General features: G+C 36.0%; 1 protein-coding gene across 2 annotated transcripts in view; it reads right to left on the bottom strand.

Annotated features, from left to right (window-relative positions):
• LOC100368069 (coiled-coil domain-containing protein 186-like) overlaps positions 1 to 21,219 on the bottom strand; it is a 30,904-nt gene extending 9,685 nt beyond the window's left edge. For both annotated transcript variants that reach the window (XM_078008567.2, XM_085504421.1), the window contains exons 1-9: positions 19,333 to 21,219; positions 15,669 to 15,807; positions 10,362 to 10,490; positions 5,069 to 5,281; positions 3,610 to 3,729; positions 3,287 to 3,391; positions 2,337 to 2,435; positions 2,126 to 2,212; positions 1,247 to 1,389 (exon numbers count right to left, since the gene is read on the bottom strand). In XM_078008567.2, coding sequence (XP_077864693.1) covers positions 1,247 to 1,389; positions 2,126 to 2,212; positions 2,337 to 2,435; positions 3,287 to 3,391; positions 3,610 to 3,729; positions 5,069 to 5,281; positions 10,362 to 10,490; positions 15,669 to 15,807; positions 19,333 to 20,675 — 2,378 coding nt within the window. In that variant the 5' untranslated portion in view covers positions 20,676 to 21,219. The remainder of the gene's footprint in view (positions 1 to 1,246; positions 1,390 to 2,125; positions 2,213 to 2,336; positions 2,436 to 3,286; positions 3,392 to 3,609; positions 3,730 to 5,068; positions 5,282 to 10,361; positions 10,491 to 15,668; positions 15,808 to 19,332) is intronic.
• Positions 21,220 to 26,490: the final 5,271 nt, after the last annotated feature.

Genomic DNA, 26,490 nt, shown 5'->3' with positions numbered 1-26,490 from the left:
GACCACAGACTTTTAGCCCTCAACTGTTCTGACTGAACTCCGAAACTGTTCTTTCTGAACTAACAGACCACAGACTTTTAAACCTCAACTGTACTGACTGAACTAACAGACCACAGACTTTTAGCCCTCAACTGTTCTGACTGAACTAACAGACCACAGACTTTTAGCTCTCAACTGTTCTGACTGAACTAACAGACCACAGACTTTTAGCCCTCAACTGTTCTGACTGAACTAACAGACCACAGACTTTTAGCCCTCAACTGTTCTGACTGAACTAACAGACCACAGACTTTTAGCCCTCAACTGTTCTGACTGAACTAACAGACCAGAGACTTTTAGCCCTCAACTGTTCTGACTGAACTAACAGACCACAGACTTTTAGCCCTCAACTGTTCTGACTGAACTAACAGACCACAGACTTTTAGCCCTCAACTGTTCTGACTGAACTACAGACCACAGACTTTTAGCTCTCAACTGTTCTGACTGAACTAACAGACCAGAGACTTTTAGCTCTCAACTGTTCTGACTGAACTAACAGACCAGAGACCTTTAGCTCTCAACTGTTCTTCCTGAACTAACAGACCACAGACTTTTAGCCCGAAACTGTTCTTTCTGAACTAACAGACCACAGACTTTTAAACCTCAACTGTACTGACTGAACTAACAGACCACAGACTTTTAGCTCTCAACTGTTCTGACTGAACTAACAGACCAGAGACCTTTAGCTCTCAACTGTTCTGACTGAACTAACAGACCACAGACTTTTAGCCCTCAACTGTACTGACTGAACTAACAGACCACAGACTTTTAGCCCTCAACTGTTCTGACTGAACTAACAGACCACAGACTTTTAGCTCTTAACTGTTCTGACTGAACTAACAGACCAGAGACCTTTAGCTCTCAACTGTTCTTCCTGAACTAACAGACCAGAGACTTTTAGCCCGAAACTGTTCTTTCTGAACTAACAGACCACAGACTTTTAGCCCTCAACTGTTCTGACTGAACTACAGACCACAGACTTTTAGCTCTCAACTGTTCTGACTGAACTAACAGACCACAGACTTTTAGCCCTCAACTGTTCTGACTGAACTAACAGACCACAGACTTTTAGCCCTCAACTGTTCTGACTGAACTAACAGACCACAGACTTTTAAACCTCAACTCTTCGAATGAACTGTTTTAAAATTAACTACCAAATTATTGGTGTTTCTAACAAAAACCTATTATTATTACAAAAGTAACTTACGTTTTCAGTTCATCTTCCAACATCTTCAACTGATGCAATTGTTTGGCCAGTTTCCTGTTTTCTTCTTTCTGATTGTTGAGAGTTTCTTTAAACTGAACTAGGACATTCTCATTTTGTGATTTCTCCTGTTCCAATCGGCTCACCTAGTACAAATATTTTATGAATAAAATCAGATGAAAACAGAAAATAATCAAAGAACAGGCTTCATGCAGTTGTACACAGGTGGAATAGTTATAACAGGCGACAAAGAATAAATTGAAAACACAAGGGGGGAAAAAAAAAACTTTAATAAATATTTATACAAAAATATGAGAAGCAAGCATAAGGATACATGTAAGTCATTAGTTGTTGTTTTTCTTGTGTTCTTTCATTTATAGTGAGTGTTCTGGATATGTTTTGCATTATTCAGGTTGAACAATCTCACTTATCCCCTACATAACTGTCAGTCCAACAATGTGCCTTACTCCGCAAGCTAAAGACTTTTATTGTGTACAACGTATACAAAATATCATTCAACTCTTTTCAGAAATATTACATGTATACATTTTTCAAGTGGCAAAATTAACAAAATATTTTCTAGTATCAAGCAAACATTTCTATATGCACTTGGAAGTACAGAGAGATGAGGGTCACCACTGATCCAAGTAAGTTAGTTGATATGCATGACATGCTACTTACTAACCAGTATGCAAATAAGTTGAGCAAATTTAACAAGATACATTGTATTTATCACGATGTCATATTAATTGAGAAGCGTTCTAGTCATACAGTATGCGTTTCAACTCCATATAAACAATGTATTTTTAACATGTGTTGCATGGGACACATATCCAACCTGATGCAGCGTGATAGCCCTGACGTTTTAAATAGTATCCATACCTTCTCAGTAAGTAAATTATTTTCACTGGATTTGCTCTTCAAAGTACGTTTCAAAGATTCTAATTCCTTGTTAACTTGGTGAAATATCTAGTAAAATAGAAGTTATGCATGTAAATTACAGCGAAGTGATGACGAATATCAAAATTCATAGAAAAAGAATATTGAGATGAAAACGTGTTTATCTTGGAATTTACAGAAAGTCATTGCTTACTTCTTCCTGATCTGACTTGTGTCTTTTTTCTGTTTCAAGTTCTGAGAGCTTCATTTTTAATTCGATGTTGAGTGAATTGGACTTGATCTCTTCATTCTCCTGTGAAATACCAATATATATATATATAAAAATAAAGTACTGAGGTATTTCAGTATTTAATATGTATCAATCTTTGAATGCCATAGTTGTAATTTGTCATGTTTTTCAAATTAAACCTGCATATTTTTTTTTTTTTTTACATATTTTCAGTTAATGGTAATTATATCCATTTCATCAAAAATTATCAAAGAAATTATGAACAAGCATTGACAATGCTCAGTCCCTGCCGAATTGCATCACAAGCAGCAACCCAGAAGTGTGGGTGTACATTTGGCTAAATAGTATAATACTTGTATGCAAACTTCCTATTGAATCAAGCAATACATAAGAATCGGCATGAACATGAATAAAAAGAAAATGACCACCAGATGGCCATTTTCAATTGAATCTCAAACAAATATGACATGCACCAACATGCATGATAACGATACAAAAAATGTTGGTGAATTTCTATCTAGAATTGTCAGCTTTTGAAAACATGTGCGAATAAACATGCAAAATATTCTGGGAATTATGGAAAAATGAAAAATTACACTGTATGACATGGTGCTATTTGAGCCAAGAAGAGACATAATGTGCAGTAGGAGCCATGACAAGATTAAGATAATACACCATTCCTATAGTCTTAGTGATGAAATGCTTCTGTTACGTAGATGGGTGCAAGGGACGACGTACACAGCGTCGATATTGTTTTTATCTGTGTTGTCCATCTATAAACAAACGCTGTTTTTTTTTTACAGATTCTATGTGCAATATAATAACAAACTACACAACTAAACAGTTGTATATTTTGTTCACACTCATCACACCATTTTGACATCACAGAAATGATATGTCATGACAAATGTTACCTGGTATGTTTTAATCATTTCTTTACAATTATTCCTGATTTGTTCCGTTTCTTCCCTGGCTTCAATTAGTTTGGCTTCAGTCTTCTGTAATTTCAACTTGGTTTCCTTTAAAAAAAAGTTATCAGAACTGAGAAAAAAATCTCACAGACACACAACAAAATTTGTTATTGAAAAAATCAAAGCTAATCAGTTTTGTCATTCTCCCCCATTTCATTTCAATTCATGTTGAACTAAACCACTTGGCATAACACTGAACTGCACCAAAGATGGTTCAGCTAGGTGGTTATTCTATTATGACCCCTTAGGTTTACATTTATACTTACATTATGTCCTTCCAACTCTGTTTTTAACTTATTCTGGGCCCACTTAACTTTGATATTCTGAGAACTGATATCTTCTTTTTGTTTATCAACTACCTTCTGTAAATTAGAGATTTCAGTGTCCTAGAAAAATATAGGGCAAACCATAAGTCTGAATACCGTACTCATCCGACTTAGCGCCACGAAAATAGACATGGGCTATCAAATAAGGTTTTTGGACGGGGGTTTTAGTCAAGCCACCCCACCAAAAAAATATGTGAATGACAATTTTAGTTTACCACGTTAGAAGAAATATTTCATCTTTTTGGGGCAAAATAAAATTGTGAAATAAGTTGCATCACCATTGATTATTGTACTGAACCAATTTCTCCGGAAATTCCCAAAGGCATGTTTTTTTTCTCATTTTTTTTTCAAATTGTTTGACTAAGACCTGAAGCCAATGGGAAATTTTGTTCATCTGGTCTAAACTTGAGTAAGAAACAAGCCATGCATAGCACAGTCCCTGTTAGTTATCAAATTTAGGATATATAGTTTTGTTTATAGTAATATAGTTGGAACATTAAGTATGGATCCAGCAGTTGATGCTTGATTATAATGATTTTTTAACATTAAAACGATTGATATCTTGTATCTGATCGTCAAACGAGTACTTGTCCATATTGAGAAATAGTGCTCTGGAACAGCATTAATTAAAACAAAATGGCCACCAGTCGGCCATTTTGAATATATCTATATATCTATAACACGATGTAAAACAAATACTAGTATATAAAATTTGAACATAATCAGTCAAAGCATATCAGAGATATGGCTCTAGAAGCGCGTTCATTTAAACAAAATGGCCCCCAGTCAGCCATTTTGAATCCGATCTGAAAAATAAAATGACGTGCATCAGGAACCCAAAATTTCTAATGCATGTACCAAGTTTGAACAAAATCCACCCATAAACGCCAAGATCCAGTTCTGGAATGCCAGAAATGCTTGATTTTTGATGATTTTTTAGCACAAAAATGGCTGCCATTTGGCAATTTTGAATCAGATAGTCAACCCAATATATCTTTGTCATGATGTACAATGAATATATAAAATTTGAACATACTCAGTCAAAGCATGGGAGAGATATGGCACTAGAACTGCATTCATTACAACAAAAAGGCGGCATCAAGGTCCCATAACGTCAAACATATGCACCAAGTTTAAACAAAATCCATCCATAAATGCTTGATTTTGATGATTTCTTAGCACAATAATGGCCACCATTCAGCCATCTTGAATCAGATTGTGAAACAAATTGATGTGCATATGTATAATATCATGTATGATGTATGTGTGAAGTTTGATTGTGATTAGTCCAGGCATTTCGAAGATACAGGTCAGGACGCACACACACACAAAGGTAAAAAAAACCATAACCATAAGAACAGGAACTAATTATAGAAAAATATTAAGTTGTTATAATTACCTTGCCCTCCAGTACACTTTTTACTTTGTTTCTTTCAGATCTGATAGTTTTTATTTGCACCATAGCTCCCTCCATCTGTTTGTTTTGTTCCACAATCCTCTTTTCAAAGTTTTCACTGATCTTTTTTTGTTCCAGTAATTCTATCTCACTTTGGGCAAACTTTATCACCATGGCTTCTTTCTCTTTCACTTTATCTTCATACATCTTGCGCACCTACAGTCAAGTACAGAGTAATTACCCTTATTAGTTAGTCCTTCTTTCGGCAGAGATGAAGAACTATTGTATACATATCATGCAGGGTCATGTGACACACTGTATTCAAATGTAGATTGTAAACAGCCACACTAGTATGTATGCAGATTGGAAATGGTCATATTTGTATTCATATGTAGATTGTAAACAGCCACACTAGTATGTATGCAGATTGGAAATGGTCATATTTGTGTTCATATGGAGACTGTAAACAGCCACACTAGTATGTATGCAGATTGGAAATGGTCATATTTGTATTCATATGGAGACTGTAAACAGCCACACTAGTATGTATGCAGATTGGAAATGGTCATATTTGTATTCATATGGAGACTGTAAACAGCCACACTAGTATGTATGCAGATTGGAAATGGTCATATTTGTATTCATATGGAGACTGTAAACAGCCACACTAGTATGTATGCAGATTGGAAATGGTCACACTTGTATTCATATGGAGATTGTAAACAGCCACACTAGTATGTATGCAGACTGGAAATGGTCACACTTGTATTCATATAGAGATTGTAAACAGCCACACTAGTATGTATGCAGATAGGAAATGGTCACACTTGTATTCATATAGAGATTGTAAACAGACACACTAGTATGTATGCAGATAGGAAATGGTCACACTTGTATTCATATAGAGATTGTAAACAGACACACTAGTATGTATGCAGATTGGAAATGGTCACACTTGTATTCATATAGAGATTGTAAACAGACACACTAGTATGTATGCAGATTGGAAATGGTCACACTTGTATTCATATAAAGATTGTAAACAGACACACTAGTATGTATGCAGATTGGAAATGGTCATATTTGTATTCATATGGAGACTGTAAACAGCCACACTAGTATGTATGCAGATTGGAAATGGTCATATTTGTATTCATATGGAGACTGTAAACAGCCACACTAGTATGTATGCAGATTGGAAATGGTCATATTTGTATTCATATGGAGACTGTAAACAGCCACACTAGTATGTATGCAGATTGGAAATGGTCATATTTGTATTCATATGGAGACTGTAAACAGCCACACTAGTATGTATGCAGATTGGAAATGGTCATATTTGTATTCATATGGAGACTGTAAACAGCCACACTAGTATGTATGCAGATTGGAAATGGTCACACTTGTATTCATATGGAGATTGTAAACAGCCACACTAGTATGTATGCAGACTGGAAATGGTCACACTTGTATTCATATAGAGATTGTAAACAGCCACACTAGTATGTATGCAGATAGGAAATGGTCACACTTGTATTCATATAGAGATTGTAAACAGCCACACTAGTATGTATGCAGATTGGAAATGGTCATATTTGTATTCATATAGAGATTGTAAACAGCCACACTAGTATGTATGCAGATAGGAAATGGTCACACTTGTATTCATATAGAGATTGTAAACAGACACACTAGTATGTATGCAGATTGGAAATGGACACACTTGTATTCATATAGAGATTGTAAACAGCCACACTAGTATGTATGCAGATAGGAAATGGTCACACTTGTGTTCATATGGAGATTGTAAACGGCCACACTAGTATGTATGCAGATTGGAAATGGTCACACTTGTATTCATATAGAGATTGTAAACAGACACACTAGTATGTATGCAGATTGGAAATGGTCACATTTGTATTCATATGGAGACTGTAAACAGCCACACTAGTATGTATGCAGATTGGAAATGGTCATATTTGTATTCATATGGAGACTGTAAACAGACACACTAGTATGTATGCAGATTGGAAATGGTCATATTTGTATTCATATGGAGACTGTAAACAGACACACTAGTATGTATGCAGACTGGAAATGGTCACACTTGTATTCATATAGAGATTGTAAACAGACACACTAGTATGTATGCAGATTGGAAATGGTCACATTTGTGTTCATATGGAGATTGTAAACAGTTACACTAGTATGTATGCAGATTGGAAATGGTCATATTTGTATTCATATGGAGACTGTAAACAGCCACACTAGTATGTATGCAGACTGGAAAAGGTCACACTTGTGTTCATATGGAGATTGTAAACAGCCACACTAGTATGTATGCAGATAGGAAATGGTCATATTTGTATTCATATGGAGACTGTAAACAGCCACACTAGTATGTATGCAGATTGGAAATAGTCACACTTGTGTTCATATGGAGATTGTAAACAGTTACACTAGTATGTATGCAGATAGGAAATGGTCATATTTGTATTCATATGGAGACTGTAAACAGCCACACTAGTATGTATGCAGATTGGAAATGGTCACACTTGTATTCATATAGAGATTGTAAACAGCCACACTAGTATGTATGCAGATTGGAAATGGTCATATTTGTATTCATATAGAGATTGTAAACAGACACACTAGTATGTATGCAGATTGGAAATGGTCACATTTGTGTTCATATGGAGATTGTAAACAGTTACACTAGTATGTATGCAGATTGGAAATGGTCATATTTGTATTCATATGGAGACTGTAAACAGCCACACTAGTATGTATGCAGACTGGAAATGGTCACACTTGTGTTCATATGGAGATTGTAAACAGCCACACTAGTATGTATGCAGATTGGAAATGGTCATATTTGTATTCATATGGAGACTGTAAACAGTTACACTAGTATGTATGCAGATTGGAAATGGTCATATTTGTATTCATATGGAGACTGTAAACAGCCACACTAGTATGTATGCAGATTGGAAATGGTCATATTTGTATTCATATGTAGATTGTAAACAGCCACACTAGTATGTATGCAGATTGGAAATGGTCATATTTGTGTTCATATGGAGACTGTAAACAGCCACACTAGTATGTATGCAGATTGGAAATGGTCATATTTGTATTCATATGGAGACTGTAAACAGCCACACTAGTATGTATGCAGATTGGAAATGGTCATATTTGTATTCATATGGAGACTGTAAACAGCCACACTAGTATGTATGCAGATTGGAAATGGTCATATTTGTATTCATATGGAGACTGTAAACAGCCACACTAGTATGTATGCAGATTGGAAATGGTCACACTTGTATTCATATGGAGATTGTAAACAGCCACACTAGTATGTATGCAGACTGGAAATGGTCACACTTGTATTCATATAGAGATTGTAAACAGCCACACTAGTATGTATGCAGATAGGAAATGGTCACACTTGTATTCATATAGAGATTGTAAACAGACACACTAGTATGTATGCAGATAGGAAATGGTCACACTTGTATTCATATAGAGATTGTAAACAGACACACTAGTATGTATGCAGATTGGAAATGGTCACACTTGTATTCATATAGAGATTGTAAACAGACACACTAGTATGTATGCAGATTGGAAATGGTCACACTTGTATTCATATAAAGATTGTAAACAGACACACTAGTATGTATGCAGATTGGAAATGGTCATATTTGTATTCATATGGAGACTGTAAACAGCCACACTAGTATGTATGCAGATTGGAAATGGTCATATTTGTATTCATATGGAGACTGTAAACAGCCACACTAGTATGTATGCAGATTGGAAATGGTCATATTTGTATTCATATGGAGACTGTAAACAGCCACACTAGTATGTATGCAGATTGGAAATGGTTACACTTGTGTTCATATGGAGATTTTAAACAGCCACACTAGTATGTATGCAGATTGGAAATGGTTACACTTGTGTTCATATGGAGATTGTAAACAGCCACACTAGTATGTATGCAGATTGGAAATGGTCACACTTGTGTTCATATAGAGATTGTAAACAGCCACTTTTTTTGAATAGAAATGGAACAGGCGTAATCAAAAATGTTGTCAAGTATGTTAAATGTGGACAGTGTGCATAGAATATTATATAACAATCTTTATCTAACTGTAGTGGCTTTACGGTGATTTAATTTGTCTAAATTGAATTCATGAATATTTAATCAAGGCTTACTGATGACATTTGTGATCTATGCTATTCATATGCAGATTGTCACCCAAGTTTTATGAATAAAGAAATCTACACACAGACTTGTGTAATTTCATGTATCTAACTTTACTTATAATATGAGATCCTGACAAAAATACTAAAAAGTATGCTGTAAGCAGTATGGAGAGTGTATTGATCAACACTGTAATCCCCGAGTGCATACTTTGAGGTATTATCGAGACAACCTCATTATTATACATCTTTTTCCCAGCTTGTAATAATAATTTAATGAGATAGAAGCCAAAACTGGCAACAATAAATGCTTTACGCTATATGGACGTTTGCATTCATTCATTGATGGAATTGTATTTCTGTCACAAGCTACATCACTTCTGGGTTAAATCTAAACAAAGAAAAGTGTTCAAATGTGGCCTGGAGAGTGTTTACTCCATACAAGAAAAAAAAATGAGTGTTGCAACGAGGGCAAATGTCTTGGAACTAATGCAGATATGGGTTTTTTTGGAATGATAAATGTTATTGTTTTTGGTGCTAGATATATAATAAAGTGTAATATTCAAAAATTATAAATTGTTATAAATGTGAGTATTTTATAAAATAACCTGTGATTAAATTAGTATGCAGACATGGACATTGGACCAGCTGTCTACATACACACAGACAACATCAGCATAACAAGTGCCTCAACAGATTATAATTATAAACCAAATAATCTTGTTAAGTATGCGGCTGTGCTCCATCTAGACAATGTCCTGGTATGCAGATGATGGGTGCAGATTCATGGTGACTACCAAAAGTATAAACCATTTTTCACAGATTTTATGACATTTGTGAAATTTCCCAAAGGCTGCTGACACTTGTGTGTTGTAGAACCCTAGAGAAATTATCACTGCTATAAAATATCACGATATCTGTGCAAGTTTTTCACCAAAATATTCAGGGAAGGAGGTTATTTAGGATATGAACAGCCAATCAAATAAGCTGCCTACTGTCTATTTCAGGAAACATAAATCATAGAAATCCCTTGATTCATTTTATACATTTGACAATTATTACCAGTATGCTTTTTGATGCTTACCTGATCAACCCGAGTTGCCATTTCTTTTTGTAATTTTGACAATGCCTTTTTTGCTGCCACATCATGTGACATTAGCTTCTCTCTGCTTTGAGATACTTCTCTTTTTTGATATTCAACAGCTGCTTGGAGCTATGTGTAAAAAAAAAAAAAAAAAGAAGAGAAAACCCATTTATCAATGTCACCATGTAGAGTTAATAAATTATTCAAAGCTGAAAATACTATGGTAAAATGTGAAAACAACAGCAACCAAGAAGTGTCCTTCCCAACACAATAAAATATTCACACTTCAGTGATTATTTATGGGGAAAAGAAAAAAAGTTGATTACATTATTAGAACAATGCAAAATTATGATTTAATAGTTTAATTAGGACGATCTCACTTTATATTTTAAATTAATGGACTTAAAATAAATAGCTTTTAATTTTCCACTCGTAGAACAAATCAATCTAGATCTACATGTATATTATATTCTCTTGAAAACAAATACCACAATTAGAAGTGCATAAAAGACAAACATGGGGCCCAGGGGCACCGAAGTCCTTTGGAATTAAGTAGAACTTGGGAAGCAGACATACATGATTTTAACTGCTACTGTTCAAGATTCTGACTATTAATATGTTCAAAATTCAGCAAGTAATCTTCAGATGAATGCAAAGAATCATCTTTGTTACCCAGTATACGTACACTGCTAGTCTTAGCACAAGTGCTATCAACTTGCTTTATATTTAGTTCCATTCAATTCATTATCAAGTACATTATCAGGTTCAGTGTCAAGTTTATTATAAGATATATTGCAAAGTAAATTATGAGATTCATTAGTAAGGGTTATACCCTCAATTTTGCATTTGGAACTGTTTCCTCATTAATTGCGTGACTCTTTTTTGTGAAGGCAGACTCCTCATTAATTTGGTGACTGTTTTTTTTATGAGGGCAGTCTCCTCAGTTTGTTTGGTTCATCTGCATGTTCTCTGAAAAAAAGAAGAAACACAAACAGGTTTAATGAAAGCACCATGTCATTCATACCTACAATGAATTTGTAGCACATAAATTTTGAGGCCTACTAGAATTTGAATAAAAATAATGATTGCACAAATAAAATACTGGCATATTTTTTCACCACGCATTCGTCGACTATCAAAACAATATGTAATTTAGCTATTAAGTTGCATATGCAAATCATCCACACTAGCAACATGACATGCAGATTACATCAAATCTGTTGAGATGTTCATTAGCTAATTTACATATACAAATTACTCCCAATAATATGACATGACAATTACATCAATGTATATGCCTAACAAATTTGATCCAAACCTGTTGAGTCATTTAAGAAATAATCCAAATTTAGTAAAAAAACAATATGCTATTGACAATTTACATACCCGGTATGCAAATTAACCCCAATAGTAATATGGCACACAGATTACATCAATGTACATCTCTATAAAATTTGGTCAAAGTCTGTCGAGTTGTTTAAAATTTAATCCAATTAGTGAATTATCCCTAATAGTGCATCTATTACAACAATGCATATCCCTATCAAAGTTGACTCAAAAGGCAAATATGTCAAATTCTTCAAGAGATAATCCCAATTTAAGAAAAATATGGAAATTAGATAAATTACATATTGTGCACATAAAACACCAAAAGGTGCGAGGAGTGTCCCAAAGCATGTGTAATGAATTAAATAATTATTTCTATTTATGACCGCGGTTACAAACGTATTTTAGTTTACCCCCACACCCACAAACACGTATACCGTTAAGCCGATCGAGCATGGGTGGCCACATCGGGAGCCACATGCTCTGACTCGCGTGAACAGCGAGGGGTCCAAATTGCTAAATTACAGGATTACTCAGAATATATATTAACAACATTAATTATCAGAAAAGTATTAACAAAAGTCGTTCGATCACAAATATTCATAATTGAACTCTAGAAAAAAATCCACGATAAAACGGCACACTATTAAAATGGCAGAGGCAACGATAAATTCACGCTACTTACCAGGAAAGTTGGGCGAGAGTGAACTACTTCCGGGTCGCGACCAATCATGTCGAAAAATGACCAATCACGTTTCGTGTACTTCAAGAGTTCAGTGAGTTGACTGTCATGACCTCACGTGTGATGAAAGGTGGTTGGATGGAGGTGTTTTCCGAAAAGAAATAAAATTTCCCGAGTCCCCCTGCCTGGCATTACAGCTAAACAAGGTCAGCTTGGACGTTCAGTTGCGAGACGTATAAAAAATGCAGCCAGTGACACTTTTCGAAAATAAAAATACAAAATAACCGCAATCAAACCACGCGCGTTGGTAATAAATAGAACGCGTTGTGACACAGTCTCACCAGCCTCTTTCACTGACGCAATATAATTATGCTATTTCCCAACGCACTTGTATTTAATACATTGACGAAAAACACCACAAGCAAAAATGTAAATCAAGCTTGTAATTACAAGTAACTCAATTCGAACGCAATATTCATCACTGTAAAAGTGGATAAATTCGAACCAGCCAGCTCATGACCGGAGACGTCCGGTCGTCTTTGTCGATAACTTGCTAATTCACCATAATCGTGGTGGTAAACTGTTTAGCTGATTTTTTTCAGAAGATGGATATTCAATTCATTTTTCGTCTTAACCGTCGCAGTCTGCTTCATTGAATGTTTAGTTTGATAATTGATAAACATTGATTGATCCAGTGTGAGACTGTTGCTTTCAAGTTGTGTTTAATAATACAAAGATGATTTAAACTTGTTCCTTCCGTTGCGATCGTATTCAATATATGGAAATAGGATGTGTGTGCGTTTGCGTGAGTGAAAGATGCAGGTGAGATTTCTCGTCGCAACGCGTTCTATTTATTTCCAACACGCGTGGTCGGCGCCTTTGATTGCGTTTATTTTGTTCTTGCATTCGCGAAATCCATCGCTGGCACTGTTTATTTTGTCATGTCTCACAACTGAATGCTGAATGTCCAAGCTGATTTTGTTTTGGCTGTATTTAATAAAAGTACATTAGTCTTTACGAGTTTTGTATATATATCAGCATAATGTTATCGTCAACGCTAGAGTTCGTTTTTTTCTTCAAAATCTTTAATTTGAAAACGACAAGTTGACAACATCGAGTCGCATTTCGATCGGTTTTTATGATTCACGGGGCCAAGAAAACAATGTCAATACCTACCGATGATGTTGAATAATATTTTTGTGTTTGATTCCATTTACCCAATGACATGATTGACCGCATTACGATTGTGTGTGCTTCGCACAGACTATGGAGCTAAAAAAAAAATCCATGCACAGACCACCCACCTCAGGCGAAGCGAACGGTACTTCCGGTGAAATGTGTAGCCATGTGCAATGTGTACGCCACCCTACAGTTTTTAGCGGCTGTAACATCAGGCATTTACACAGGGCTGTGCAATGTCATACTGTTAGTAATATTCTCTCAGTTAAACTCCGTAAAACATGTCAGTACCTTCTGATGATGTTGAATAAAATGTTTGCGCTCAGACACGACTGACATGATTGACCGCATTGCGATTTCATGTGCATTCGCACAGACCATCCACGCTCAGGCGATGCGACGGTACTCGGTGCAATGTCGCACTATCAGTACCGGTTTAATATTTTCTCAGTGACACGCCGTAAAAACATACTTATCTTCTAAATGCACTCTATGATGCAAGACACCCGGGATACGCTGGGAGTTATTACTAGCATTGTATCGAGGTTAACCCTGAACACACGTTCCTGTAACCTCGTGTATTTATTCCATCGTGATTCGATGAATAGTCGTATGTGGTTCATAGCTCTCTTGTCGGCGCACGTCTTTTTTTATTGCTCAACGGTATTAGTCGTCCCCAGAGGTGACTGACAAGATACAAAACCATACTACGAACATAAATAAAAATGTAAAAATCAGTTGTCAGTCGTACAAAAGAGCTATGGAACCGCAGCTATGAATATAGCCGCTGGTTGTTGCCTGTCAGTGACCAGTTCGTGCAATAAAACAGCGCAGCAAGTGTTCAATTCGTCCAATAACACACACTACTTTATTAAGACAGCGCCCATGTAATCACAAATACACATCACGCATTGTATTCTATCAAAACAATTATTATACTTTAATTTTCATAGCGAAATTTGAGACATCAAATCACACTGCCATATCGTCCAATGGTGATTTTATGCGTAACTGCGCATGCGTGATAAATTCGAATTAGTACTATTTAATCTATCATTAAACGAATAATTTATGCGATAAACCATCACAACATACATGAACACATCAAATAATATACATTCTTTATTATGAAACTACAATTTGATAAGAGAAGTGTGTATCAGAAAAAATAACGCAAAATTTTACTATGCAAATTGTGCCACTCACCATGTATGATAATTGGACAGAGATTACCTACACTAGAAAAGCCTGATTTTGGAAGGTTTTTGGGCCAAAAAGTAATTTTAAAATGATTCAAGCCAAATAAAAAAAAAATGCCCTGGAGATATTCACACAAGCTATCATAATGCCAAGTTTCAGAAAAATAGACTGAAGGGTTTTTGAGATATCTTTGTCTACAGCACACGGCCTACGGCCTACGGCCTACGGCTTACGGCTTACGGCCGACGGCTTACGGCCTACGGCTGACAAATTGTGATAGCATTAGTCCGTTGGACCGTTGGTCCAAAGGACTAAAAATAACTGTTTTTGGTTGAATTAGAAGCACTGTTATGTAAAACAATGTCTCGTTGTCTTTCAGCTATTGCTGTTATCGATATTTGAAATCAGAAATAATTCTGATTTGTGAATCAAGTAAACAGTAAATGAAAATGATGAGAACAATAACTTCAATTTAAGCACACCCAAGATGCTGATATAAGAGGTAATATTACTTCCATTATATTAAATTGACTTCATCGTTTCTCACATTGGTCTGACAATTAAATGTACACTGAAGCACATCTTTATACATAATTGTTTATTACTGAGATACTAAGAGCCTAATTACAGATAAGGCTGACATGAGAGAAAAAAGCAAATCATTTTTTTTGAAATCTGCTACTCTTTGCGATGAGGATGCCTGATTATTTAACATCTACAGAGGACAGAAAAGCTAGAATATTATTGGACCATGATTATCGTCTCCATACAATAAGACGGCATTACTTCCAACCAGCAAGTTTGAGTAATCAGTCGGCTGGAGGATCCAACCCGCAATCGCCCTGATGCGAGACAAATACGCTAACTACTGTGGCACACCCAGGTACATTAACAAGTAATACATGACAAAAACCACTCACCTGCTTAACAGTGGTTTGATATGTTTCAATAGTAGAGCTTTCCTTGGCTTGTACTCTCTGTATGTCTGATCTCAGTGTATTTGCAGCTTGGTGGGCAAGTTGTAATTCTCTGTTTTTCTCTTGACCTGACTTCTGAAGCCTATTGCAAATATAGAAAAAGTATGCATACTGCAATGATTAGGCATGCACAAGCAAATTTATTTATGTCATTTTTTAAATTTAAAATTGTTATCAGTTCAAATAATTTATATAATGTAAAGTGAATTTCAAGATGTTTTATTTTTTTTAAATTTCAGTAGGTTGAAAACGGCCAATCACAAGATGTTAACAGACTAATGGTAATGGGAGGTTATAGAATGGCTTATACAGGATGATAATGTATTCTTTGAAGGGTTTTCCAGGGTGAATGTTTTAAATATTTCCATAAAAAACAGTAATGTTTTCATGAAATTCATCGTGTTATTTAGTGTTAAATGATATACTTTACTAAATGATGACACTACTGATTATTGTACAAGACATCTTTTAATTGTTAAACAGATTGTTTTTAATAAAGATAATTTTGTGTTTATTTTCACCACACAAAATCACTGACTTAAATTGATACTGCATTTGCCACATTAGTAACGCATGCTCTTTAGTATAAAATGTCATGTTTTCCCAATCCAGTAAACAACAAATGTACTTTTTAGATTTATGCAGACTTTCAATAGAAAAATACAGTAAACCGTATTATGGATTGTTTATTATGTCCAACTTTTCACTACATAAGATATTCTGTCTACAAATATACTGTGGAATACTTTATTTTCGCTGGAATTAATTTTCACTGAAAAGGCTTTTTGGGCGTTTTGCTTGGAATTTATTTTCACTGATTTTTGATGAGTTTAATGTAAAATATAGGAAAAAAAGTATATTCGCTGGATTTTATTTTCACGGAATCATGCCTTCAGCGAAAATAGCGAAAATAAATTCCAAGCAAAAATAAAGTATTCTACAGTATTAACATTTAATTAAACATGTTCAGATGGTGAGCTTAATCTGATTTGACAAATTCCAGTCTCTGGGTAGAAAATCTGATCAGATACAAGATTTGCTGATCACATGGTTAGACTAATCCAGCATGTACCAGGCCTTGTATTTTGAATACGGGCTGGGAATTTAAATAGTAGCTAATTTGCATAAAATATGTTAATCACTATTGTTTATCCAAAATTAATTAAACAGTAGGTTTCTCTCCTCCTCTATAATGCAAAAGGGATAGTGTAGTCGAGAGTAGCTTTCTGACTAACCCTCAAGACCAGGTTGGTAATCTGTTGGCACTTTTTCCAACAGTGGTTTAAAATTAACTTCAGGTCATTAATGTACATGTATTAGCCAGCTACCTGACAGGTACATTTGTAACAATTTTGTTTTGACAGGGAACATTTTATTATTTATTTTTTTATTTATTTATTTCCTTTGTTCTTTGACAGTTTTGTCAAATATATAATCCCCAAAATCGTCTTGTTAGCATATTTTTGACATGCATTTTCAAATTTCTCACTAATACTTTGATCTGCATGAAGTAAAATGTTAATACCCATAGACCCTCCAGTAGAGGAGGAGGGTCTATGTAATACCATAGCCAAAATGTACCTGGAAAATCCAATAATTGTTATGCAAATTAGGTAATCTATGAATCAGATAATTATTATGCAAATTAACATGAATTGTGGATTAATCTGATGCACCCATGTTTCATATTATATCGCAATCGTAGGAGTGAGTTCATGGAGATACAGTAATAGTACAAGCAATCAGAGAATGTGGTTAGCTGTAAGAGTTACCAAGCTATTGTTATGCTCGATATGGAATTCATATTTGATTTGATTTTAGTTATATATAGTACAGTAAACATGAAAAAATGGAGGCCAAAAACATATACCTCAGTGCCATGAAAGATGTAAATTGATCAAAGGTTCAATAGTTCAGTTTATTCATGGTATTACAATGCTGGACTTTAATTAAATTGTAATATAAAAACAGAAGTCAGTTTTAGGTCACTGATAATGCATGTTTACTTTGCCGTTAATTAGAGCATTTTTCACCACATTTGAGCAAAGGTTAGAAATAATTGATCTAATTAAATAGTGTTTTGGTGTCCAGTTATGCGAGACGAAATCATGTCATCTGAAATGCTAAAGTGGAATTTTTAGGTACTTGTGTGGTAGATGGGTATTTAAAAACCCGGAATACCTAATTTATTAAACAGTGCAGTATACCATCTAATACACAGCAAATAAACGGATTACATATCAACAACAATTTTACGAAACTAGATTAATTAAAAAATGTTCCTAAAAAGCACTATGGATATGGCCAGGCATTAAACTGAGTTGAGAGAAAGTACAAATAGCATTAACACACCAAGAGCCATAACACCAACATTCATGCATTGTTATTACAACTAATGAGTTAACAGGACAAAACTTAATGAAAATAAAGTGTAGTGGCATATTAACGATAAACAAACATTTCAGTGGATATAAGTAATTTATAGACACACTAAATATATTATTATTACTGCTATTTATTTGATTGTCCCTACTAACTACATGTACCATGTACTCATTAATAAATTAAATATTGTAGATACCCGGTACTTCATTGTTAACCCCTATAATGAACAGGGTGAATTTCCTCACCAAAATGAAACATTTTGCACATTTTATTACCGCCACACATTTGTAAGTCAGTTAGCAATTTTGCTTTCAGACAAGCATACAGTGCATGCTTTTAAAATTGAAACACCACTACATGGATTTTTCTCATCAGCACGATCATAAGGGTTATGGAAGATACCATTATTTTAAGGTGTAAACCACTACAGCCTTTTAAAAATCATTGATAACAAAACTATGTCATATTTATGTTTTTGTTATACAATAAAAAAAACAGCTGTTCCACATATATGAAACATGTTTCTTGTTTCTATTTTGGCTAATACAATTTTATTCTTTAATTCTACAAACTGTTTTCTCTCCAATGGAATATTCTAAACAGATTTTAGTGCAAAGTTTCAAACACCTCTCAAGAAAACAGAGATGCAATCATATTAAAGTTTTTAGCCTGCCCCAGGAGGTGATCATTCCGTGAAAGAGATAACAGATATAGTTGATATCGCAAAGTCCACTGTCTGGTATATAATTAGGTAGATGTTAATGATGCACTGGTTTGTCATGTTCATACACAACCTTGTCGGCACCACAGTACTGGATGCTTCTCAGAGCAAAATTGCTAACTGACTAAAAAAATTGCTCGCTAACGTAAAACATTGGTATTTGAATGCTATCGGTACATGAACGGCAATGAAGTATTTTTTGACACTTTTTGATCAAAACATGTTGTTTTTTTTTTAAATCATGCTGTTTATTTTGTGAAAAGCACAAATACAAGTTAGTAATAGTTGACTTTGCTGTTCAAAGGGTTATAATTTATACTACATGTAGTTGTCTATTCCCAACAAGCAGGGATTTTATTTTTGGTACATTTCTAGACACCTTTGTGTTTTAACTTACATATCAATACTTTGGTAGATGATTCATTGTTTTCTTAACGAGATGAATCAATACTGATGTGGATCAATAAAAAGGTTAATCAAGTTCACTAAATAATTACCCACCTTTGAATGTGTTGTTGTTGTTCTTCACACCTTTTGTACATTGTTTCACATTTTTCAAGTAATTCTTTGTATTCAGGTAACTGAGAAATGGCCATATCTCTGTTCAGTCCATTAGGTAGCATTCCAGTTGCAAGAAAATCCGATTCCACAGACATTTCAGAAAGCGAACCTTCTTCGCTATCAGGCTGAGTTTGTGAAAGATCAGAGGCACTCATCTCTGAAACGACATCAGCACACTGCTGCAACCGTTCTGTCTCAACTGTTTTTTCCAACTCCGGCTGCTGCTGTTCATTTACAACACAAGCATTTTTCGATGATTCACTAGCAGCACCAGTATTTTGGTGTTCAATTTCAATACTGGCATTGGTTATAGTATGTTCTTGCTGTCCATTACAAGTCACACTGGTACAATCTGTAATATTACTTTCTGTTGTTATGGCAGCTTGTTCAACATGTTTATCTTCAGATTCACGACTTGTTTTCAATTCTGTAGTTGACTGCGTACCATCATTACTCGGTTCAACACAAGTCTTATCAGTGTTATTTTCAGGATCACTTTCACAACTGGTTATAATAACTGGTACAGTTCTCTGGCTATTGTCTGGTATATTTGTCTCATTATTGGGTTTCTCTGTTTCAAGTTCAATTTTCCCGCTACTGATTACAGAATCTGTGTCACTATTTTCCGTTGTCGTAGCAGCCTGATCACAGTGTTCATCTCCACACTCGTCACTAATTTTTTTCTCTGCAGTTGACTGCATCCCAATTTCATCAGTGTTAATTTCAGAATCACTCTCACAACTGGTTATAATAACTGGTACAGTTCTCTGGCTATTTTCTTGTGTGTTTATCTCACTATTGGGTTCCTTTACTTCAAGTTCAACTTCCTTGCTGCACATTATAGAATCTGTGTCATTACTTTCTATTGTAGTGGCAGCCTGATCACCGTGATCATCTTCAGACTCACAACTTGTTTTCAATTCTGTAGTTGACTGCGTCCCATCATTAGTCTGTTTAACACAAGTCTCATCAGTGTTATTTTCAGAATCACTCTCACAACTGGTTATAATAACTGGTACAGTACTCTGGCTATTTTCTGGTTTGTTTATCTCACTATTGGGTTTCTCTGCTCCAAGTTCAACTTCCCCGTCACCACTGATTATAGAATCCTTGTCATTTAGCTCAGTGTCAATCATATCAATAAGTGAATCAGCGTTGTTTCCATCCACGCCATTATTGTCCACACATTCAGTATTTTCGCTGCCTTCGTTACTATGACAGGCATCTTCATTGACTACTACAGTTTCACTTACATCCGAGTCGTCCCTTACACCTGGATCCATCTCAATTTTGAATAATACAGATGATATTCACGTATTACTGTTACAGCAGTGTAAATTATGATATGTTAACCCAATGTTCGGTAATACTTCAGTCTTGTTCCAGTTGTTGTCGAGAACGAAGTCTAACCTTGAAGAAATACACAAATGTACGTACTTATTTTGTCAGCAAAGAGCTCCGACTCCGAGGGACAATGACCTTAACGGTAAATAGACGATTAACACGAAATGAAGTCCATGGCGCGCTGCTACAAAACTACAGCTGTAAAACGGAGACGTAAGGTGAAATTACGAGTCCCGGAAGTGAAAATTGAATGAGAACAACATGGCTGCAAACACACTGACCAGCGACAGCGGGTGAGACATTCTGGGTGGCGAGCACAGTTTCTGTCAGCGTGTAGCATAACTGACGCTACCGTGGACTACACAGTACCATGACGCCACTACACTAACGTAAAATATATACCCAAACTATATAATATCAAAATAGTTTCAAGCTAAATGTTAAACACTGACAGAAAAATGGCCGTCACGTCGATCACCCAAGTCAACGTGGGATCATGTGACTTCTGTGAACCAATAAAAAGCTCAAGCTCAACTCGAGTGTTGTTTTCATTAGTATTTCCTCATAATAACGAAAGCTTAAGATTAATTTTGAGCGAATGAATTGCCGCAGCCAAATAATATTTATAGAAGTTCGTGTTGTTTTTTTTCTGGGCGAGTGGCAGATAAACAGCACTTGACCGCGGTTACTAAAATTTTAGTCTTACTCGAAAACGGGATTTGACTGACGTTGGTGGCGACATTTATAGTAAATATTGTAAGAAATACTTAAACCTCTTTTTTATAAATTAGCTTCAATTATTTCACAAAATAATATGATTCATCTAATATTTATACTGTTATAGTTGTTTACTTATTACCAAACGCTTCAGCGTGGTATTAAGAGTTTGTTTTCAGGGGTGGGTGATACCAAGGTGGGAAATGGATGCACATATGGGGTTAATTCCTTGAATTGCAATATAGAGGGTTCAAGCTGAAATACAATATATAGTGTTTTCATGTTTCGTCTGATATTTCTGTGGTATTCTGCTGCTGTAAGTAATGCACGATTTGTTCCGAAATTCAGTATATTGTGTGTATTCCAGGGTTATTCGTTTTTTGCTAAAAACACCCCTATTTTTTTAGTGGCAGAGTCGAATAGTCTCACTCCCACTGGGAAATCTGCATTGTTGCTTGAATGTGAGTTAATTAAACACCTTTTCCAGACCGGCGAAAGAGTATACAACAGCCAATTTTAACAGCCTGTCACGTGATTTTAGTCTGAATGTCAACATGAAGAGGCTAGTCCATTTTACGCAGGAGTAATTGGGAGTAGAAAATGTGAGGGATAGTATCAACAGAGATGTGTATAGTGAAAAGTAATATCTATCCTTCATTTGCATCACTCAGCATTTCTGTTTTAGTATATTGGTTTGAAAATGTTGAACTTGCATGATTTGCAATGTGTTTTTTTAATTGGGACTCCCCTATTGATCGAATCCCGGGTTTGAACGAGAACGGCACACCACGTGATTCGTTTGAATACAATGCTGATGGCAAACATGCCGTGTTACTGCAGTACTGCACTGACGGGATGACTTACTGGTACTGCATGCTACAACTTCGCTTGTGATGTTGCTTGTTAGCCATGGATTACATGAATCTTGATTACCAGTCAAATGTTGCTCATTTGACGTTGGTAATCTTTATTTGGAACTGAGTAACTTCCTGGTACTTCGTACTATGATAAAAATCAGTCAACATACATCAAGTTCTCTCAATCGTAGTATTCCATGTGATGTACACCTAATATGCCAAAAATGTTGCTGAACGATTTGAACTGAATAAAAATAGCAGACGAAAATTTGTTTACAAAATAAAAATACTTCGGTTGCCAATGAAAACCGGTAAAAAACAAGCAATATGTTTTCGGCTGTTATCATGGAAGGGACATGAACGTGAAGCTAACGTCTGTTTATAACTAAAACCGGGCACCTTATACGAGGTTCGCAAAATAACATGGCAGTCATTAGAAGTCACTTTATTTTATTGTTAGGACGTATTCAGCCGTTAAATGTATTATTTCCAACCGTTTTGCGATAGTATTTTCTAGATTGGAGGCAGCATTTACATTTTATTCAAAGTTCAAAGCTGCGTTGGGATTCCGTTGACAGTGGTAACAATGTCGGCGCCGGTGATCTCTTACCAGTGCGCAACGTAGCCAAAATAAAAGGCATGATCATTTGGGCACTGCTATTACAAGACTTTGGCTGTTGCCATGGTAGCGGTGGGTCAGGATTGTTTTTCCAATTAGTGATGGTACGACCTGCCTGTCAAGTATGAACCGTGACAAAATCAGCCAAGCCAAAAAAAATCACAGAAGAGTTAAAAAGCCATTCCTGCTGAACAGTTACTCTAACTTCGGGGTCAACTTTCTCATTAATGAAAACAGATATCAAAAATTCAAATAGTAACTTTTTGCCCACACTCAAGCCGAGTACAATGAGCTATGTCTGAGGTGTTGTATCACAGGGAGTTGGACAAACTTATGTATTTTAATAAATTATTGAATAATAAAATGTTATATAACTTTTCTTTTACCCCCCTCCCCTTCCTGGTATCTATTTCAAGTATTTTTGTCAGGTTCAAATCGTTCACCAGCATTTTTGGCATGTTAGATGTACATCACATAGAATACTAGGATTGGGAGAACTTAATGTTTGTTGACCACCTGGAATCTGAGTTTTATAAATCTTGAAGGGCTCTCGGAAGATCCACCCGCTGCCTGGACCCGCAGTGAAATCTCCGATTAATATGGAGCCGCAACCATCAACATCGATATACCATGAGGTTTCTGTTGGCGACGTTGCGGCGTTACTCGGTTCCAAATAAAGATTACCAACGCCAAATTAGCAAAATTTAACCGGTAACCAAGACTCAGTCCATCCACGACAAGCAACGAACGAGGTTGTAGTGTGCAGCTCACGAGTCAGCGACGACCGATTTCAACGAAAGTCATTCCGTCAGTGGAGTACTGCAGTTGCACGGCATGTTTGCCAATGCACAGATCTGTGGAGGAACTTTTAACTTCAACATCAACCGTGTATCGTAGTCGCCCAGTTTAAGTTCTGGTTCTGTCGTGGTCCCAACTAAAGGGCGACAGTCGTCGTGTCGCGTCCTGTTCAATATGGGACTCATCGCGACGTATACAACGCGTGTAAAATACATTGTTTATTTACATGAAATTCGAACACGCGCTGCGCTACGACCACCGCGCTTAAACATCCACGAGTTATTTATTCGGACAATGACTTAAATTAGACGTCTGATTATTGTATTTTCACACGTACAGCGACACGCGTTCTACACTGACAAGCGTTGCTAGGTCGCAGCACTGTCTTGGAGCATATTAATGGGCAATTGGGTTCCCCGATCTAAATTTCTATCCCGGTTTGTTGCACGTTCTTTTTTTAATATGAAATAATCAAATATGGGACATGTGTATAATAACAGAACCCCACCCCCTCCCCGTGGCTTCGCTCGTGAAAGTACGGCAGCAGGATACACCGCATCACTCGTGAAAATAACTTCCATACGCAATGAAAGCCACGGGGAGGGTATCTGTCATAATACTTCATTATCACTGAAAACATTTTTCCCCTGAAATAAATTCCAGTGAATATGCCATTTCCCTCATACTCTATTGAGACACAGCGCAGTGAAAATTGGATTCACATGTAATGCTTGAAAACATGTCAGAAAAAATAAATTAAGTGAAATTCTACGTGACTTCATAATAGTTGGAAATGAACACATTACAACCGACCCTACCACTCTATATACAATGTAAACTACACCCCAAAACATCCTTTCACCCACAGTTACTACCGTGTTTCACCAGTGTATTCTATTTGACGTCAGGAGAAATTGAAATAAACAAATTAATTATAATTTCAGCCTCTAGTTGACCACTGATTAAATAAACTACCTCGTCTTTATGTCAACTTGCAGTTATTCGTTGCCTACACCAGTGACTTCAAAATATATGTTTCAATCCCAGGAATTTCACTCGCTGTTAATTGCATGGGAGTGGCAGTCTTTAATGAATTTCTATTGTCATGTCAATTTCTTGCGATTACTCGAACATTAAGCTGTAACCACATACCGCCTAGGTGCTGTAATTAAATCCTGGTGTAAGCACCATATGAACTATGAACAATGTATGTGAAGCCAGCTGTGGGGTATATTCAATCCTATAGATTTCTCATTGTTTGGTAACTATTTGCTGCAAATGCAACAAAAATCAATATAAAAAATATTACCCACACAGTATTCTACAGGTTACTTGTTATAATATACTATCTGAGCGAAGAATAAACATCTGGCGATTACGCCGTCATTTTCAGCCAATCACAAAGTTGAAATAATTTGCATATTCGTAAGACCGAGCCATGTGCGTAGATTAGTTGAACTCGCGAAGTTTGACGCCAGAATCTTGATAAGTAAGTCTCATTTGCCCGTGTTTATGCGTTTACCTAGTTCATATATTGTTGATTAACATGTGAATGTTTCGTTTGTAATTATATCGAGAACATCCTGAAACTTCAAGAATGAATGGAGATCGGCAAATCGTCTGGTCGATTGGATCGTGAGGGCAGTCATTCGTCTGTTGACGTGATAAGAACTTAATATCAAATTTTCGCTTGGAAAATGTATTCTGATCATACATCACATAGTACGAATACAGTCCGTCTCATAGATAAAAATACAACGGCTACCTCCTAAACGACTTGAAATAAAGTCCAGTTTTGACACCGGCTCGGTCAAGTTACGACCATGAGGATGACGCCATTGTTTTCATTTGCTCAGTTTTCGGTTTTGCATTTGAAGAGCCATCATGTACTTCTTGTGTAGATTTAATATGCAGTGTGTGTAAATGTATAACAATTTGCCTCGTAATTGTGTGTGTGGGGTGGGGTAGATTGGGTTTTGGGTTTGAGCGTAATTGATACCTTGGGTCCGTCCATCGTCAGCTGGTTAATAGTCTGGAAATACTCTTAAAACTTTCTCATTAACTGTGTAATTTTATTCACAATATGAGGAACAGTGTGATTGCACTTGTATCTGTGGCAACTATCAAGTCAAGACAGTTTCGCTTCCATGGTCAGGTGAAGTTCATTGTTTGATAAATATAACATGCTGCTAATCTGCATATGCTAATTTTTCAACCAATGGATGACAGTTACAGTTTTTTCCTATGCTGTGCAACTGATAGTTGTCATGGTGATTAAAGTGAGACTGCCCTATTCTTCATTGCTGTTTTTTGAGCATGTCTAGGTGTCTAAAGTGGAGCTTCATCTGCTCGCATGGTTCTGTATCCATTCAGTGTAGGAAATTCCTGCCCGTCCGCACGCCCGAGACGGGTAACTTTCGTATCGGACTGGTTGAATTTCAAACTTCCCTGTCCGGTGGTCGGGTAACATGTTACCACATTCTTCCGCCGAAATTAAAATAAAAACAAGCTACCATTCTTTATATGTGCTCTAAACATTTTAAACAGAAACGTGATCAGCCAAAACTATGAAAATATTGCATTGCCGTCGCACATCGCGACTTGCCGACACGCATTCTCAACCCACAACACGGAATCCATTGACTTATTAACATAATAATAGGTACGTGACCTCGGGTCAGGTCCTATCTCCCATGGTGCAGTGACACTTCCGGTGACCCCTGACCAGTTCTATCGTTGAGTAGTTTGTTTACAAAGTTTTCA

The sequence above is a fragment of the Saccoglossus kowalevskii genome, chromosome 10 (genome assembly GCF_978046115.1).
Source record: "Saccoglossus kowalevskii chromosome 10, keSacKowa6.1, whole genome shotgun sequence".
Lineage (NCBI taxonomy): Eukaryota > Metazoa > Hemichordata > Enteropneusta > Harrimaniidae > Saccoglossus > Saccoglossus kowalevskii.
The sequence above is the reverse complement of the archived record's forward strand: the minus strand, read 5'-3'. Positions and strand labels throughout refer to the sequence as shown.